Source organism: Mobula hypostoma, chromosome 5, assembly GCF_963921235.1.
Source record: "Mobula hypostoma chromosome 5, sMobHyp1.1, whole genome shotgun sequence".
Lineage (NCBI taxonomy): Eukaryota > Metazoa > Chordata > Chondrichthyes > Myliobatiformes > Myliobatidae > Mobula > Mobula hypostoma.
The window spans coordinates 169,084,070-169,101,476 of NC_086101.1; the positions used below are offsets into that span (position 1 = coordinate 169,084,070).

General features: G+C 41.3%; 2 protein-coding genes across 6 annotated transcripts in view; both read left to right on the plus strand.

The window, feature by feature from the left end:
- Nucleotides 1-9,663, plus strand: part of LOC134347160 (sorbin and SH3 domain-containing protein 2-like) — a 465,962-nt gene extending 456,299 nt beyond the window's left edge. For all 5 annotated transcript variants that reach the window (XM_063049382.1, XM_063049380.1, XM_063049383.1 and 2 more), the window contains one exon: nucleotides 7,675-9,663. In XM_063049382.1, coding sequence (XP_062905452.1) covers nucleotides 7,675-7,736 — 62 coding nt within the window. In that variant the 3' untranslated portion in view covers nucleotides 7,737-9,663. The remainder of the gene's footprint in view (nucleotides 1-7,674) is intronic.
- LOC134347161 (uncharacterized) lies at nucleotides 17-4,633 on the plus strand. The gene is made up of 2 exons (XM_063049385.1): nucleotides 17-3,137; nucleotides 3,412-4,633. Exons 1-2 carry the CDS (start codon nucleotides 2,906-2,908, stop codon nucleotides 4,449-4,451), a joined length of 1,272 nt encoding a protein of 423 aa, XP_062905455.1. The 5' UTR covers nucleotides 17-2,905; the 3' UTR covers nucleotides 4,452-4,633.
- Nucleotides 9,664-17,407: the final 7,744 nt, after the last annotated feature.

A 17,407-nucleotide genomic window follows, 5' to 3' on the forward strand; every position in this document is an offset into this window, starting at 1 on the left:
TGTTTTTTTGTCTTCCCACAATATTTATCGTGGTACAGAAGAAGTAATAGATTAATGTCAATTTTTGAATCAGAAACTCACACCAGTAACAATTAGTTAATTAGAATGAGCAAACATCTCTTAATTGTTACAATGATTAATTTTATGTATTGTAGTCCAAACATGGGGCAGAAATAGCTTCCTTAAGTTCAGTCTTTTGGGATAAGAGGAAAAATTATTGATAAATCCACATGAAGAATTTAACACATTTGTCGATCCTGCAGCCCCAGTAAAGAGAGGTGTACAATGGAAACACAGGGTCAAGATGGGGCTCCTACATGTTGGCAACAATCTTTGAACATGTTTTCAGTACAGGTTCTCATTGGGAACGTGGAGTCAATGAAACTACACCGTAGGAATAGAAAATTTTGCTTTCTGTAGTGATACCTTTCCCAGAGGGTGAAGGCTATAAATCAAAGTGTGGATGAGCATGTTGCTGAGAGTTGTTCCTTGCCAGTTACCAACAGCATAAGACCATAAGACATAGGAACAGAATTAGGCCATTCAGCCCATCAAGTCTGCTCTGCCATTCCATCATGGCTGATCCCGGATCCATTCAACCCCATACACCTGCTCTCTTGCCATGTCCTTTGATGCCCTGACCAATCACGAAGCTATCAACTTTAAATATACCGCAGACTTGACCTCCACTGCAGCCTGTGGCAGAGCATTACACAGATTCACTACTCCCTGGCTAAAAAAATTCCTCCTTACCTCTGTTCTAAAAGATCGCCCCTCAATTTTGAGGCTCTGCCCTTTAGTTCTGAATACCCCCACCATTGGAAACATCTTCTCCAGATGCACCCTATCTGGTCCTTTCAACATTCGGTAGGTTTCAATAAGATCTCCCCACAATCTTCTAAATGTCCTCGAGTACAGGCCCAAAGCTGCCAAACACTCCTCATGTGTTAACCCGTTCATTCCTGGAATCATCCTCTTGAACCTCCTCTGGTCTCTTTCTAATGACAACACATCCTTGCTGATATGTGGGGCCCAAAACTGTTGACAATACTCCAAGTGCCTTATAAAGCCTCAGCATTATCTCTGTGCTTTTATATTCTATTCCTCTTGAAATAAATGCCAACTATAGGAGTCCACAAGTTTCAGATGGTGTCCAATAGTGCGGCATTTTGGACATCTGAAGTCCTCGCTGTCCCTCAATTCAGAACTCTGTATCACTAGAACATGGAGGTGCCCGGTGATGGTCTTATCTCAGCAGTTTAATTGCGATACTCAAAATAAAAATCAAAATACTGAAGATGCCAGAAAAGTAAAATAGGAATTGAATATTGCTGCCTGGCCTGCCGAATTCCTACAACATTTTGTGTGTGTTGCTAGGAATTGAATATGCTGGAAGCACTTAGTAGGTTGGGCAATATCTATGAGAAGAGAAACAGAGATACCAATTCTGTTCAAAGATGCTTCACCAGAACGAGGAAAGTGGAAACAAAAGTGAGCTTTAAAGTGCTGAGAAACTAGAAGAAGAATGGATAGGACAAAGGGGATATCTTGAATAGGATAATGCCTGAGCAAATCTGGAACTGCCCCATTAAAGGCATCCCCTTTGTCCTAAACATCTTCGCTAGTTTGAAGAATGGATAGGACTAAGGGGATGTCTTGAATAGAATGATGCCAGAGTAACCCTGGATCTCCCCCATCAGATATAGCCCCTTTGTCCTCTCCATCCTTCCCTCACCTTCTCTGAAACTCAAAACCAATTTGTTTTCTCTTCTTTCATAGTTCTAATGAAGGGTTTTTGATCTTTGAAACAGGTAATATGTTTCTCTTTCCACAGATGCTGCCAGACTTGTCAATTTGTAATGCCCTGGGGGATTGAAATGTTCTTAATAACAGCATATTATGAATCCTTTCCTAATGACCAATAATGTGATTTGATGTTTCAGGACTAATCCTATTTATGTCTATGGAAGATTTCTGTTGGACATGTGTCCACAGAGTAAGCACCAATGATCAGTAATGATTATTCGTATACTCTCTAAATGTTAAATTTTAAAATTTTTATTGAAATACGGTGTGAAGTCGGCCCTTCCGGCCCTTCAAGCCGCTCCACCCAGCAACATTCAACTTAACCCTAGCCTAGTCAGGGGACAATTTACAATGACCAATTAACCTGCCAACCAGTAAGTCTTTGGACTCTAGGAGGAAACCGGAGCACCTGGAGGAAACCCATGCGGTCACAGGAAGAATTGCAAACTCCTTACAGCCAGTGCCAGGATATGAACCCTGGGACTGTAAAGCGTTGTGCTAACCTGTACGCTACCATGCTGCCCCATTTGATAAGTCTATGGTAGTTTTAGATAAACAGCTCCGGATTACGTTATTCTAGTTATTTATGTGCGCTGGCGTTTGGACTGAAACTGCCAAGAGCAGTTAGAGAAAGAAAACATTCACTTAACCTATCTGATTTGCATTCTAATACAGAAGGGAAAGTGCAATCTAACACTGTAACAAGCAGGAAAGTGTGAATTGAATGCTGATTAAACTTGAAGTTGATGGGGGTGATAAACTGACCTGTGGACATGTAAAGTCCTTTAAGAAATTATCTTATCAGTAACATATTAGCTAAATTGAGATATAGCTGCTTTGCGAAGACACCCTAATTGAAACTAGTTCGTAACTGTCCTAATTAATCCCTCAATTACTTCATAATATATCCAAATCTTGCAAAATTAAGCTTTATTCATAAATATGCAAATGGAAACCAAAAGGACCTGGCAGCAGCCACATTTGTCCAAGCCTGGGGCGCTATTACTGTCAAACATTTTGCCAAAAATCAAGAACAACATCTTTGCTATCAACTCCAGAAGGAAGGACGTGCATATGGAAAATATTGACACATTAAAAAATGCAGGTTGTGATGTCTGAGCTTTTTTCTACTACACGTAATTATTGGAAAGAATCAACAACCAGAAATGACTTGTGGGGGAAGCAAACTGAGCCCAGAATTCATAGATCAAAAGACTGTGATGTTGGAACACCACGGACAAGCACACCTGGACAGGAGGAATGGACTGCAAATAAACTTCGTTTGTACCTGAAAACAAAATATCATCTACTTTGGAGTCCTATTACATCTGGTAAGCTTACCTTATCGCCTCTCCTTCCATGCAGTTTCCCACTAAAGTAAATGTAATGGATGGACTTAAGTTTAACATATGTGAACGCCACAAATGCTTTGACATCCCTCCCCATTTTGCATGTAAGTGGTCCTGTGTACAGTGGTCAATTGTTGCACTTAATCTGCTTTAGTAAGTTTCTTCCAAATACCATATGCACCTGTCTGACTGTAGCTTTCTAGCATGTGTACAAATAATAAAGGATTTGTATCTTGTCTTTATTTTGTCTCCCCAGATTGTCAGTTGCCTTCCCTTGCAGACCTATCCATTGAGAAGAACGCAGGGCAGGTGCAGAGCTCCCACAAGCTCATTGGCAAAGAGTTGCCGTCCTCTGACTCCAATACAGCAAATCTGTTGACTGAGGAGAATACACAGCCTGTTGTTAAGCCCCAATCACCTGTATCTTTATCCTCTGAAGGAATGAGCTGGACGTATCTAAAACCTTTAGGAGGAACGGAGCCAGAAAGCGGAGTGATGAGTCAGTCAGGAGGAGAAGATAATATTTCAGTGAACCCCGCAACACCTGAGGATCTTATTTCAGATAAAAGTCTTTCTCCAATTTCCCCGGAAACACAGAGTCAAGATGCACCTTCCCTAGGATCTGGGAGTCTTGATGGATGTCCTCCAGCATCCCCAGATTGCAGAAAGGAATCTAGTCTACCAGAGCAAGCCAACAGCAGTAAACCAATAGACAAGGAAGCACGTGAGCCTCAAGTAGAGTTTACCAACTTCCTCACTCCATCAGCTGAGTACCTTGAGCAGATTATGGACAATGTTCCGACCAACGTCCAGACTAAAACAGCAAGTGAGAAAAGCTTCCAGCAACAAGAGCCCGATTCCAGTCTCCTTGCTCTCTCCGCTACCTTTGGGATGCTTGTGGATGAAGGTTTGCACCTACTCAAGAAAACCATGGATAATGTCTATTCCAGTATGCAGTCTGGGAATAGGCAGATGCACATAGACATGGTTCACCTTCACAATGTCATACACATGGGCTGGGTACAGCTGGCTGAACAGATGAGCTCTCTAATTAATGTGCTCACTACACTTGTACAGAACCAGCAGGCCTCTTCTACCTTGTTACGTAATGTAGCCCTTCAAAGTACCATAGCAATCTCTGAAAGGCATTTCCCAGACTACCTCGGGTGCACAAAAATCACTGAAGAACCACTGCATCAAGCATGCTGCCTTACAGATGAAAATTCGAGTAGTACTTCTAAAAATCCAGTAGCCAATCATCCTCAATCTGAAAGCTATTATAATGAAATGCCATAAGTTAGCATTTTTTCTCAAATACACGTATTCTGCACGGTGATGTGGTGGTACTGTTTCTGAATAGTATGTACGTATCGTATGGTTTTACACAATAAAACATAAAAGCATCTTTGCACAGCCACAAACACGAGGAAATCTGCAGACGCTGGAAATTCAAGCAACACACACGAACTGCTGATGGAACGCAGCAGGCCAGGCAGCATCTATAGGAAGAGGTACAGTTGACATTTCGGGCCGAGACCCTTCATCAGGACTAACTGAAAGAGGAGACAGTAAGAAATTTGAAAGTGGGAGGGGGTGGGGGAGATGCGAAATGATAGGAGAAGACAGGAGGGGGAGGGATGGAGCCAAGAGTTGGAAAGTTGATTGGCAAGAAGATACAAGGCTGGAGAAGGGAGAGGATCATGGGACGGGAGGTCTCGGGAGAAAGAAAAGGGGAGGGGCGCATCAGAGGGATAGAAGAAGAAAAAAGAGAGAAAGAAAGGGGAGAAAATAATAAGGGATGGTAAGAAGGGGAGGAGGGGCATTAATGGAAGTTAGAGAAGTCAATGTTCATGCCATCAGGACGAAGGAGATTCTTCCTTTTTTAAAGAAACAGGCTTCCCTTCCTCCACCATCACTCTCAAACGCATCTCTCCCATTTCACTCACATCTGCTCTCACCCCATCCTCCTGCCACCCCACTAGAGATAGGGTTCCCCTTGTCCTCACCTACCACCCCATCAGCTTCGGGTCCAACATATAATTCTCCGTAACTTCAGGCGCTTCCAACGGTATCCCACCACCAAGCACATCTTTCCCTCCCCCCCTTTCTGCTTTCCGCAGGGATCGCTCCCTATGCGACTCCCTTGTCCATTCATCCCCCCACATCCCTCCTGGCACTTATCCTTGTAAGCGGAACAAGTGCTACACATGCCCTTACACTTCCTCCCTTACCACCATTCAGGGCCTCAGACAGTCCTTCCAGGTGAGGCGACACTTCACCTGTGAGTCTGCTGGTGTGATATACTGCGTCTGGTGCTCCCGGTGCAGCCTTCTATATATTGGCGAGACCCAACGGAGACTGGGAGACCGTTTCGCTGAACACCTATGCTTTGTCCGCTAGAGAAAGCAGGATCTCTCAGTGACCACACATTTCAATTCCACGTTCCATTCCCATTCTGATATGTCCATCCATGGCCTCCTCTACAGTCAAGATGAAGCCACACTCAGGTTGGAGGAACAACACCTTATATTCCGTCTGGGTAGCCTCCAACCTGATGCCATGAACATTGACTTCTCTAACTTCCGCTAATGCCCCACCTCCCCCTCGTACCCCATCCCTTATTTATTTATTATTTTTTATTTTTTTCCCCTTTCTTTCTCTCTCCTTTTTCTCCCTCTGTCCCTCTCACTATATCTTCCTCTGATGCTCCCCTCCCCTTTTCTTTCTCCCGAGGCCTCCCGTCCCATGATGCTGTCCCTTCTCCAGCCTTATATCTTCTCGCCAATCAACTTTACAGCTCTTAGCTCCATCCCTCCCCCTCCTGTCTTCTCCTATCATTTCGCATCTCCCCCCACCCCCCCACTTTCAAATCTCTTACTATCTACATGCACTACATAAGGACTCAAATACTTGCACTAACGGCATTTTGTGCATTACCCAATTTCCCTTGGGATCAATAAAGTATGTCTATCTATCTGTCTATCTATCATTACTGTGATATTCTGGTGCTGCTGCAACTTATTTTCTGCTACTTATCTATTTAATACTGTATTTCTATTACTGCCTTGTTTTTATCTACCGCTTTATTTAATTGCCTGAGAGGAAGCCAAACAGAGTTTCATTGTACCTATGTATAGCGACAATAAAGATCATTCTATTCAATTTCAGTTAGTCCTGGTGAAGGGTCTCGGCCCGAAATATTGTCTGTATCTGTTCCTATAGATGCTGCCTGGCCTGCTGCGTTCCACCAGCATTTTGTGTGTGTTGTTTGCACAGACACATCATAACTATCACATTTTCTTTTGAATAATTTCAATCATAAGGGAATATTTCAATTTTCCTTTTCTATAGGATAATATTCTTTACATAATCATAGCAAAATTGTTTATACTGCACCCCCTTCATTGTTTTTTCTCCACATCTATGAACGTTAAATAAACATGTCAGCACAATGACCATCCAGATTCCTGTTGGGAATGTAACTGCTCTGTGATGATTTTGCCTTGTGGGACAGAAACACAGTATAGAGATGACAAATAAATTTACGGAAATAGTTGCAGAAAGGCTCAGCCACTTCCAAGCACCAGGCTTATTTGCTACACTACTCCTTGATTATCTGCTCAGAATGCTTGGGGAAAATAGTAGGAAGAAGCTCCCAGTCATTAGAATCATGCACCCTTGCTGGCAGCTGGAAGGTAAGTTGATTTAGGATGTGGAGAATTCACAATTGTTGCAGAAGCCCAGGACTTTTAAGTGGGACAGTTAAAGGCTAGTTAGTTCACCCTTCAACTATGAACTTAGTTACAGTTTTGTTGAAATAATGCACTTGTTCTTTCAGTAAGTAGGCATTCATAATTACCTGCTGTGAATAATTCATTTTCTTTTTATATGTATTATAAAATGTTTCTGAATTTTGTTAATGTTTTGATTGAGAATAACACTGCCAAGTGCTATTGATCTCATCAGAAACATTTTTAAAAATTCAGATCTCCAAAAGCAAATCACTGCAGATGCTAAAAATCTGAAATGAGAACAGAAAATTCTCAGCAATATGAGCAGTTTGTGTGGAGAGGAAAGCAATGGTGATGCTTTGATGAATTTGACAACACTGTATCAGAATTATTTTTTTATCAGATGGTTAATTGTTGTAAAGTACAAGAACTGGTTAAAGGGATACTTAAAGAAGTCTTGAGTGCTTGAAATAATTTGGATTATGGTTATTTACACCCCTCCTATAGACACACACACAGACACGCAGACACAAGCACTAACTGGACTTTTATGTCCTGACAAACAACATCTATGTTACTGAGAGGTTGATTATCACCCCCTTCACATTTGCAAGTTTATTATGATTTTGATTCAAAATCAAATCTATAACCTCAGGAAAATATGAACTTTGCCAATTCTAAGTGTTACTCAAAATGTTGTGATAAACAAAATCAGATTGTGGGGCAGTGAAAGAATAAAGAGCAAAAGGCCCAAATATAATGAAGTTTGCTTTTCTTTTTAATCACAGGAACTTCTCGGCGATCCAAGTTCTTTGGTACCTTTCCAGGAAACTATGTGAAGCGACTATAAAATTTTACACCCATTTGTATTCACTTGCTTTGAGTTTAGCACAGTAACTTCTGCAGGTTTCATTAAAGGAAGTTCCAATCTGTAGACACTCAAAGATAACCTTTGTGGCAGTTGTGTGATTGACTACAGCTAACCTCAGGCTTTGCACCAATTGGCACTATCTTCTGCCAAGTAACGAGGACATTATTAAAACGAATTCTGACCGTGTTGCCTGGAGGCCACTCTGCATTCCCTTTAGGATGTTTCAAGAGCAATTGTTTTTAATTATTATAACAGTGCACTTACTTTTTCCCAATGTATGCAAATATAGTGAATGCTTATTTATTCTTCTTGGAACAGGAGCACACAGTGGCCGATCACTAACATTTACTAATGACGATTTTGTCACAGAGTAGAATAAATTCATAATACATTCAGCATGTCTTTGACCAGTAACTGTTACAGGTATGATGATTTGTCACTTCAAAATCAGTGGTGAAGATATGTATTTACTCTTTCCCCACTGGTTCACAATTTGTTTTGCTGCTATATAATAGAACCCATAGCACCAAGTATTGAGTAGATTGTTTGGAAATCTATGTGTTTCTTTTCATTTCCACACACTGTCTGTTTTCAAATGGTGACTTAGGATTAGTACAAATAGGGTCTGCAAAATAGAATATTGAGATGGTTCAGTAGTTTAAGGCAAGTCATATTCAGGCCACTAAGCTTGAATTTGTGATATTTAACATTGTGGAATGGAAACATTTGATTTGTATATGACTGCAGGTTGGAAGTTGATGGTGGCTTAAAGCTACAGAGGTGTGAGTCAAGGTGTTTTGTCAGTATATATTCCAATCATCTTTGAGAGGTCTTCAATAGAACAAATGCACAGATTTAAATTCAATTCTTTGAAACCCATATAGTATTATTCATAGTTGCATTCAACCAAATACATTTATTGATAGAAATCATCTCTTCTTTGCTTTCCTATTGTTTTCCAAAGTTCCTGGAAGAACTTCCAATGTTTTAGTAACAGTGTAGCCTCCTGATAAATATGCCAGTTCTGGATTAAAGATTTAGAATGTTAATCTGAGCTGCTCTGTTTGACTAAATTGAAAAGGTTTTTGATTAAGAATTTGAGCATTGTGTTCCCTGAAGTAAAATGGCACACCAATTGTCATGTTGGGTAAGGACGTACACAAGATGAAGGAATTTTTAGCGCTGCAGCACCTTAGTCAAAACAAGTGTGAGAGTTTTAATTTCTTTCATAAATGCTTGAGTGTACTACAGAGGGTGTAGTCTTTAGCATTTTGTGTATATGTGTATATACAAGTCTGCTTTATCTTGTACAGATGTTTTAGTTGTTGAGTTTTGAAACAAAACAACAAATCACTACTTTTCAGAAACTTTTATAAGTCTCTGCCTTTTCTCTTGCCCCTTTTTACTAACAGTCTCTCCCATGCCAATTGCAAGCACATTTAGATGGTGCAAGTGTGTACGATAGTATTTTATTGCATAATTTTGCAAACTGTATTTCAAACATAGTGTTACCAGCAAAAAAAACTAACTGTGTATATATATATCTTTGTAGAGATTAATGGGGGATGAAAACAAATGTTTGGATTGATTTAACAAAGCTGTTTTATTACACCAAAATTGAAGGCAGGAGCTATAATTCTGAGGCTTCAAATTTTAAACCTGGTCAACCGCTTACAGCATTGCTGTGAAATCAATATCTTTCCTCTTTTATGATGAAAATTACTATATTCGTTGCCTGTATAACAAAACTCTTTCTATTCTCTGTAATTGATTTTAGAAGAGTTCTTTCGTAAGTGAACATCAATTGATTCATTTTGATGCAGTGCTATTCTTTACGGAGGAAGTAATTTACCTTTTTGTGTTTTTTGTGAATTACAATTCCAAATAAATTTTTGCCTGAACTGAAGCTCTCCCCGTATGTTTTATTCAGCCTGAAGTTTAAAGATTAATGGAAAAAAAAGATTAGAGATTAAATTAATTTATTGACTTATACACCAGGGTGCAATGAAATTACTTGTTCACATGAAGCTCACAGACTAAACATTATAAATACAATGGCAAGTGAAAAACAGCAGAATTGTGCAATATTGGCATGAGTGGAATGCAGGAAACTCTGCTGGAATGGCGAATTGTCACATACTCACTGGAGAATCCAAAATGTTTGAAGAGACGGAGAATAACACAGAATTCTTGTATCTGAGTAAAGCACAATAAGCACAGTTTAGAAACTCGGGATTATCGTTGATCGAAGTGCCATTGACTCAGGTTTCACTAAACTTGTATCATATAACATCCCAAAGATTGTAACATCAATAAAGTAACTGTATATTAATGGAGGAGGGTGGAGAATAATGACACCTAAAAAGACAAAGCAAGCTTACTCCAACTCCAGTGAATCAACCAAGTTATTAATATATTCTTAACAGAGATTGTTACAGTACTACTTTTTAATCATTTATTCATTTATGGAATGTGGGTGTCGCCAGCTAATCCAGCATTTATTGCCCATCTCTAGTTGCCTTTGAGAAGGTGATGTTGAGCTGCCTTCTTGAACTACTGCAGTCCCTGATGTGTATACACCCACATTAAGCCCATTACCCTTATTGGGTTGCTGACAACAGCTCGCCAGTAGGTTGATCGACCCTGTGGCTTCCACTTTCACCACACGAATTCATACATCTTGGCGAAGATCTTTCCTCTCCCAGGGATGAGATCTTTAGAACTTCTGTTGGTGTTTCTGTACCTCTGAGTTTTTACAGGATGGGATTGCTAGCCTCATGCTCAGCTCTCCTTTCGAACCTGGGCTTGGGACCATCCGTGAAGATGTTACAGAATAGTTATTGACAAGTAAATAGTGCATGGGATTTCTTTTTTACCTTCAGCGGAGAGGGCAGGTGAGATTTGCTATCACTTCTAAAACAGCAGTTTCAGCATTGCAACATGCCTAGGAATTGCCAGTCTAGATATCTGATTTCTGGATTGAGACTCAAAACCACGACCATGTACCTCAGTGGGGTAAATACACCACCAAATGAATCACTTTTGACATCACAGGCTTAAGGTAATTTTTTCTTGTTTCTATAAAATTGCAAAATGTTATAAGGTATCTGGTTGTTCACACTTTCATAGGTGAATAAATACAAAACCTTAATATCCCAATTTTTAGCCTATTGTGCATTCTTCACTAAAACAAACATTGATATGCAGTACATTCTGCTTTGCAGTTTCTTTTCCAGGAAAGTTCGTGCATGCCCTCCAGAGATTCCCGTAAAGAAGAACTGGTTAGTATTATTTTAATGCAGTTTTCCTCTATTTCAACTTTCAAGCATATTTTGTACCACTATATACAGCATATAATCCTTGATTTTTATTAATCTAATTTATATTTTGGGGATCGGGTGAAATTAATAAATAAAGCTTTTGTTTAAAGATTGGTGGTCAGGAGGTTTACAATTTCATAACATTATTCTTAGAGCATAAAATTAAAACAGTTTTCTATAGAGTCTGCTCAAATGTTACTTTGAGTATATCTTTGTACTATGCTATGTGAGATGTTGAACATGGAACATAAAAATCTACAGCACATTACAGGCCCTTCGGCCCAAAATGTTGTGCTGACCATGTAACCTACTCTAGAAACTGCCTGGAATTTCCCTAGTGCACAGCCGTCTATTTTTCTAAGCTCCATGTACCTGTCTGAGAGGCTCTTAAAAGATCCTATTGTATCTGCTTCCACCACCGCTGCTGGCAGTGCATTCCATGGATCCACCACTCTCTGTGTGAAAAAACTTAACCCCGACATCCCCTCAGTATCTATTTCCAAGCACCTTAAAACTATTCCCCCTCATGTTAGCTATTTCAGCCCTGGGAAAAAGCCTCTGGCTATCTACACGATCAGTGCTTCTCATCATCCTATACACTTCTATCAGGTCACCTCCCATCCTCGTTGCTCCAAGGAGAAAAGGCCAAGTTCACTCAACCTATTCTCATAAGGTACGCCCTCCAATCCAGGCAACGTCCTCGTAAATCTTCTCTGCAATCTCTCTATAGTATCTATATCCTTCCTGTAGTGAGGTGACCAGAAATGAACACAGTGCTCCAAGTGGGGTCTGACCAATATTGCAGAATGTTATGTTTTGCTATGTTCTGGAATTCTCAACTGGTTCTGGGATACGTCTGTTTCAAGAGGACAGCTAATAATTTTCTCTAGATGGCTTTGATTTCCAAATATTCTAAACTCGTGCAAGATATTGCTTAATCCATTTTTATATTTAATTTATATTCATATAATTTAGGAGGAGGTCATTTGGCCCATCAAGCTAATGCAGGTATTTTCAGACCAATCTTATTGATCACATTCCCTCATCCACTCTGTAACCTAATATTTCATATTTGCCCATTAACATGCTACTGATTCTCCTCCAGCTTCATACACTATAGCGCCTGGGTCCACTGCAATTAGCCTACTGCGACAATAGGTTTACAGTGGATGCAATCTTACCTGCTCTCCACTCAACCTTGGACTACCTAGACAACAGCAATATCTATGTCTGGCTGCTGTTTACTGATTACAGCTAAGCATTCAATAGACGATAGGTGCAGGAGTAGGCCATTCGGCCCTTCGAGCCAGCACCACCATTCACTGTGATCGTGGCTGATCATCCACAATCAGTATCCAGTTCCTGCCTTCTCCCCATATCCCTTGACTCCGCTATCTTTAAGAGCTCTATCTAACTCTTTCTTGAAAGAATCCAGAGAATTGGCCTCCACTGCCTTCTACTGCATTCTAAATGGTCTACCCCTTATTCTTAAACTGTGGCCTCTGGTTCTGGACTCCCCCAACATCAGGAACATGTTTCCTGCCTTTAGCGTGTCCAATCCCTTAATAATCTTATATGTTTCAATCAGATCCCCTCTCATCCTTCTAAATTCCAGTGTATACAAGCCCAGTCACTCCAATCTTTAAACATATGACATTCCTGCCATCCCTGGAATTAACCCAGTGAACCTACACTGCACTCCCTCCATAGCAAGAATGTCCTTCCTCAAATTTGGAGACCAAATCTGCACACAATACTCCAGGTGGGGTCTCACCAGGGCCTTGTACAACTGAAGAAGGACCTCATAACTCCCCTTGTTATGAAGGCCAACAGGCCTTCATCTTTCTTCACTGCCTGCTGTACCTGTATGCTTTCAGTGACTAATGAACAAGGACACCCAGATCTCGTTGTACTTCCCCTTTTCCCAACTTGACACTATTCAGATAGTAATCTGCCTCCCTGTTCTTGCCACCAAAGTGGATAACCTCACATTTATCCACATTAAACTGCATCTGCCCACTTACCCAACCTATCCAAGTCACCCTGCATTCTCATAACATCCTCCTCACATTTCACACTGCCACCCAGCTTTGTGTCATCTGCAAATTTGCTAATGTTACTTTTAATCCCTTCATCTAAATCATTAATGTATGTTGTAAATAGCTGCGGTCCCAGCACCAAGTCTTGCGGTACCCCACTAGTCACTGCCTGCCATTCTGAAAAGGACCCATTAATCCCTACTCTTTGTTTCCTGTCTGCCAACTAATTTTCTATCCATGTCAGTACCCTACCCCCAATACCATGTGCTCTAATTTTGCGCATTAACCTCCTATGCGGGACCTTATCAAAGGCTTTCTGAAAGTCCAGGTTCACTACATCCACTGGCTTTCCCATGTCTATTTTCATAGTTACATCCTCAAAAAATTCCAGAAGATTAGTCAAGCATGATTTTTCCTTTGTAAATCCATGCTGACTCGGACCTATCTTGCTACTGCTATCCAAATATGCCGCGATAATTGACTCCAGCATTTTTCCCACCACTGATGTCAGACCAACTGGTCTATAATTGCCTGTTTTCTCTCTCCCTCCTTTCTTAAAAAGTGGGATAACATTAGCTACCCTCCAATCCACAGGAACTGATCCTGAATCTATAGAACATTGGAAAATGATTACCAATGCGTCCACGATTTCTAGAGCCACCTCCTTAAGTACCCTGGGATACAGACCATCAGGCCCTGGGGATTTATCAGCCTTCAGTCCCATCAGTTTACCCAACACCATTTTCTGCCTAATGCGAATTTCCTTCAGTTCCTCTGTTACCCTAGGTCTTCTGTCCACTATTACATCTGGGAGATTGTGTCTTCCCTAGTGAAGACAGATCCAAAGTACCTGTTCAGCTCATCTGCCATTTCCTTGTTCTCCATAATAATTTCACCTGTTTCTGTCCTCAAGGGCCCAACTTTGGTCTTAACTAATTTTTTCCTCTTCACATACCTAAAGAAGCTTTTACTATCCTCCTTTATATTCTTGGCTAGCTTACCTTCGTACCTCATCTTTTCCCCCCATATTGCCCTTTTAGTTATCTTCTGATGCTCCTTACAAGTCTCCCAATCCTCTGGCTTCCCGCTCATCCTTGCTATGTTATACTTCCTCTCTTTTATTTTTATACTGTCCTTGACTTCCCTTGTCTTCCACGGTCACCCCTTAGAATCCTTCTTCCTCTTTGGAATGAACTGATCCTGCACCTTCTATATTATTCCCAGAAATACCTGCCATTGTTGTTCCATTGTCATCCCTGCTAGGGTATCTTTCCAGTCAGCTCTGGCCATTCAACACCATCATACCATCAGTACTAATCAATAAACTTCAAAACCTGGATCTCTGTACCTCCCTGTACAACAGGATCCTTGACTTCCTCATCGGGACACCACAATTAGTGCAGATCAGAAATAACATTTCCTTGCTGACAATCAACACTGGCACATCTCAATGATGCATGCTTAGCCCACTGCTCTACTCTCTCTACGCCCATAACCATGTGACTAGGCACAGCTCGAGCGCTGTCTATAAATTCACTGATGACACAGCTGTTAAAAGTGGAATCTGAGATGGTGCTAAGGAGGCCTACAAGAGTGAGGTAGGTAGTTCAGCTGGTTGAGTGATGTCACAACAACCTTGCACTCAATATCAATATGACAAAGGAATTGATCTCATTGAGATGTCAGCAGTGGAAAGGATGAACAGTTTCAAGTTCCTGGGTGTCAATATCTCTAAGGATCTATCCTGAACCCAACATATTTGGTGCAGTTATGAAGAAGGCATGCCTGCAGCTATATTTCACTGGAAGTTTGAGGAGATTTCATATATCACCAAAAACTCTAGAAAATTTCTACAGATGTGCTGTGGAGAGCATGCTGTGTGGTTGTATCACTGTCTGGTATGGAGGTACCACTGTACAGCATCAGAAAAAGCTGCGGAAGATTGTAAACTCAGCCAGCCTCTTTATGGGCACTAGCCTCCCCTCCATCAAGGACATCTTCAAAAGGTGCTGCCTCAGAAAAGGGGCATCCATCATTAAGGCCCCCCATCACCAAGGATATGCCTTCTTCTCACTATTACCATCAGGGAGGAGGTACAGGAGACCGCAGACACACACACACTATGTTTTAGCCACAGCTTCTTCCCCTCCTCTGTCAATTTCTGAATGGAGCATGAACACTCCCTCACTTTTGCTTTCTTTTTGCATTACTAATTTGTATCATTGTAACATAATTTTTTTTTCTATGTTCTATTGTACTACTGCCACAACACAACAAATTTCATGACATATGTCAGTGATAATAGACCTGATTCTGATTCTAACACTACGGATGATTTACAGTGGCCACTTTACCTAACAACCACCTCGTAAGCTCCTGGGGCAAACAGACAAAGTAACAGGGAGAATGTGCATGCTCCACTCGGATAGCTCTGGAGGTCAGGAACATGGAGCTGTTTCAGAACATAGAACAGTACAAACTCTTCAGCCCACGATGTTGTGCTGACCATATAACCTACTCTAAGATCAATCTAACCCTTCCCTCCCCCATAGTCCTCCATTTTCCTTCATTCATGTGCCTGTCTCCTACATGCTCCTAATATATCTGCCTCTACCACCACTCCTGACAGTGCGTTCCGTGCACCTACCGCTCTCAGCGCTTAAAAAAAAACTTACCTCTGATCACGTTAAAAATATACCCTGTCACATTAGCCATTTCAATCCTGGGGAAAAGTCTCTGGCTGTCCACTCTATCTATGCCATTTATCATCTTGTACACCTCCATCAAGTCGCCTTTCATTCAGTATCTGTAGAGGCTTATTGGGTAAATGTGCCCCTTGTCAAGTTATCTGTACCCTGCCACTGGGTTCAACAGTGAGGACAATGGCAGAGCTGCAGGCCTCAACCATCCAGTTGCCTTGGACTTCCACATTTCAAAGTGAACATTCAGAGATCTAGGAAGAATTGGCCATCATGAGATATCAGGGGTAAGTTTTTTATGCAGAGAGTGGTGAGGGCGTGGAATGGAGGTGGATACAATACAGTCTTCTAAGAGACTCCTGGACAGGTATATGGAGCTCAGAAAAATAGAGGGCTGCGGGTAACCCTAGGTAACTTCTCAGTAAGGACATGTTTGGCACAGTTTTGGGCCGAAGGGTCTGTATAGTGCTGTAGGTTTCCTATATTTCTATTTACTGTAGCGGAAGATTTTATGGAGAACCGTAAGCAAAACTTAACCATTGGTGTCCCAGATGCAACGTAACCCTCTCTGAATTGCTTACAGCTCACACTTCAAGTAACATTATGCACCAATTACCTGTATTGCAAATTTGAACAAGCCTAACTAACTAGGCATGTCAAGAGACATCTCACTCCATGGGTTGGAACCACTTGTTTAGCTTCAGAAGAAAAATTTTGCAAAGTGACCCATATTTGGCACCTGAAACAATTTTTCTTTATATTCATAAATGACTAATAGTTTTAAGATGTTTCAAGGAAAATACGGGGAGGAATGTCAGAGGTTGGGTTTTTACACAGAGTGTAGTAGGTGCAGGGAACAACCTGACAGGGGTGGTGGCAGAGGCAGATATATTAGGGACATTTAAGAGACTCTAAGATAGACAATGTGGATGATCAAAAATGGAGGAAAACACACACAAAATGCTGGTGGAATGCAGCAGGCCAGGCAGCATCTATAGGAAGAGGTATAGTCGACGTTTTGGGCCGAGACCCTTTGTCAGGACTAACTGAAAGAAGAGATAGTAAGAGATTTGAAAGTGGGAGGGGGAAGGGGAGATCTGAAATGATAGGGGAAGACGGGAGGAGGAGGGATGGAGCCAAGAGCTGGAAAATTGATTGGCAAAAGGGATACAAGGCTGGAGAAGGGAGAGGATCATGGAACGGGAAGCCTAGGGAGAGAGAAAGGGGGAGGGGATCCCAGAGGAAGATGGAGAGCAGGCAAGGAGTTATGGAGAGAGGGACAGAGGGAGAAAAAAGAGAGAGACAAAAAGAAGGGGGAAAAACAAAAATAAATAAATAGATAGATAAAGGATGGGGTAAGAAGGGGACGAGGGGCATCAACGGAAGCCAGAGAAGTCAATGTTCATGTCATCAGGTTGGAGGCTACCCAGGTTGGAATATAAGGTGTTGTTCCTCCAACCTGAGTGTGGCTTCATCTTGACAGTAGAGGAGGCCATGGATAGACATATCAGAATGGGAATGGGACATCGAATTAAAATGCGTGGCCAGTGGGAGATCCTGCTTTCTCTGGTGGACAGAGCGTAGGTGTAAAT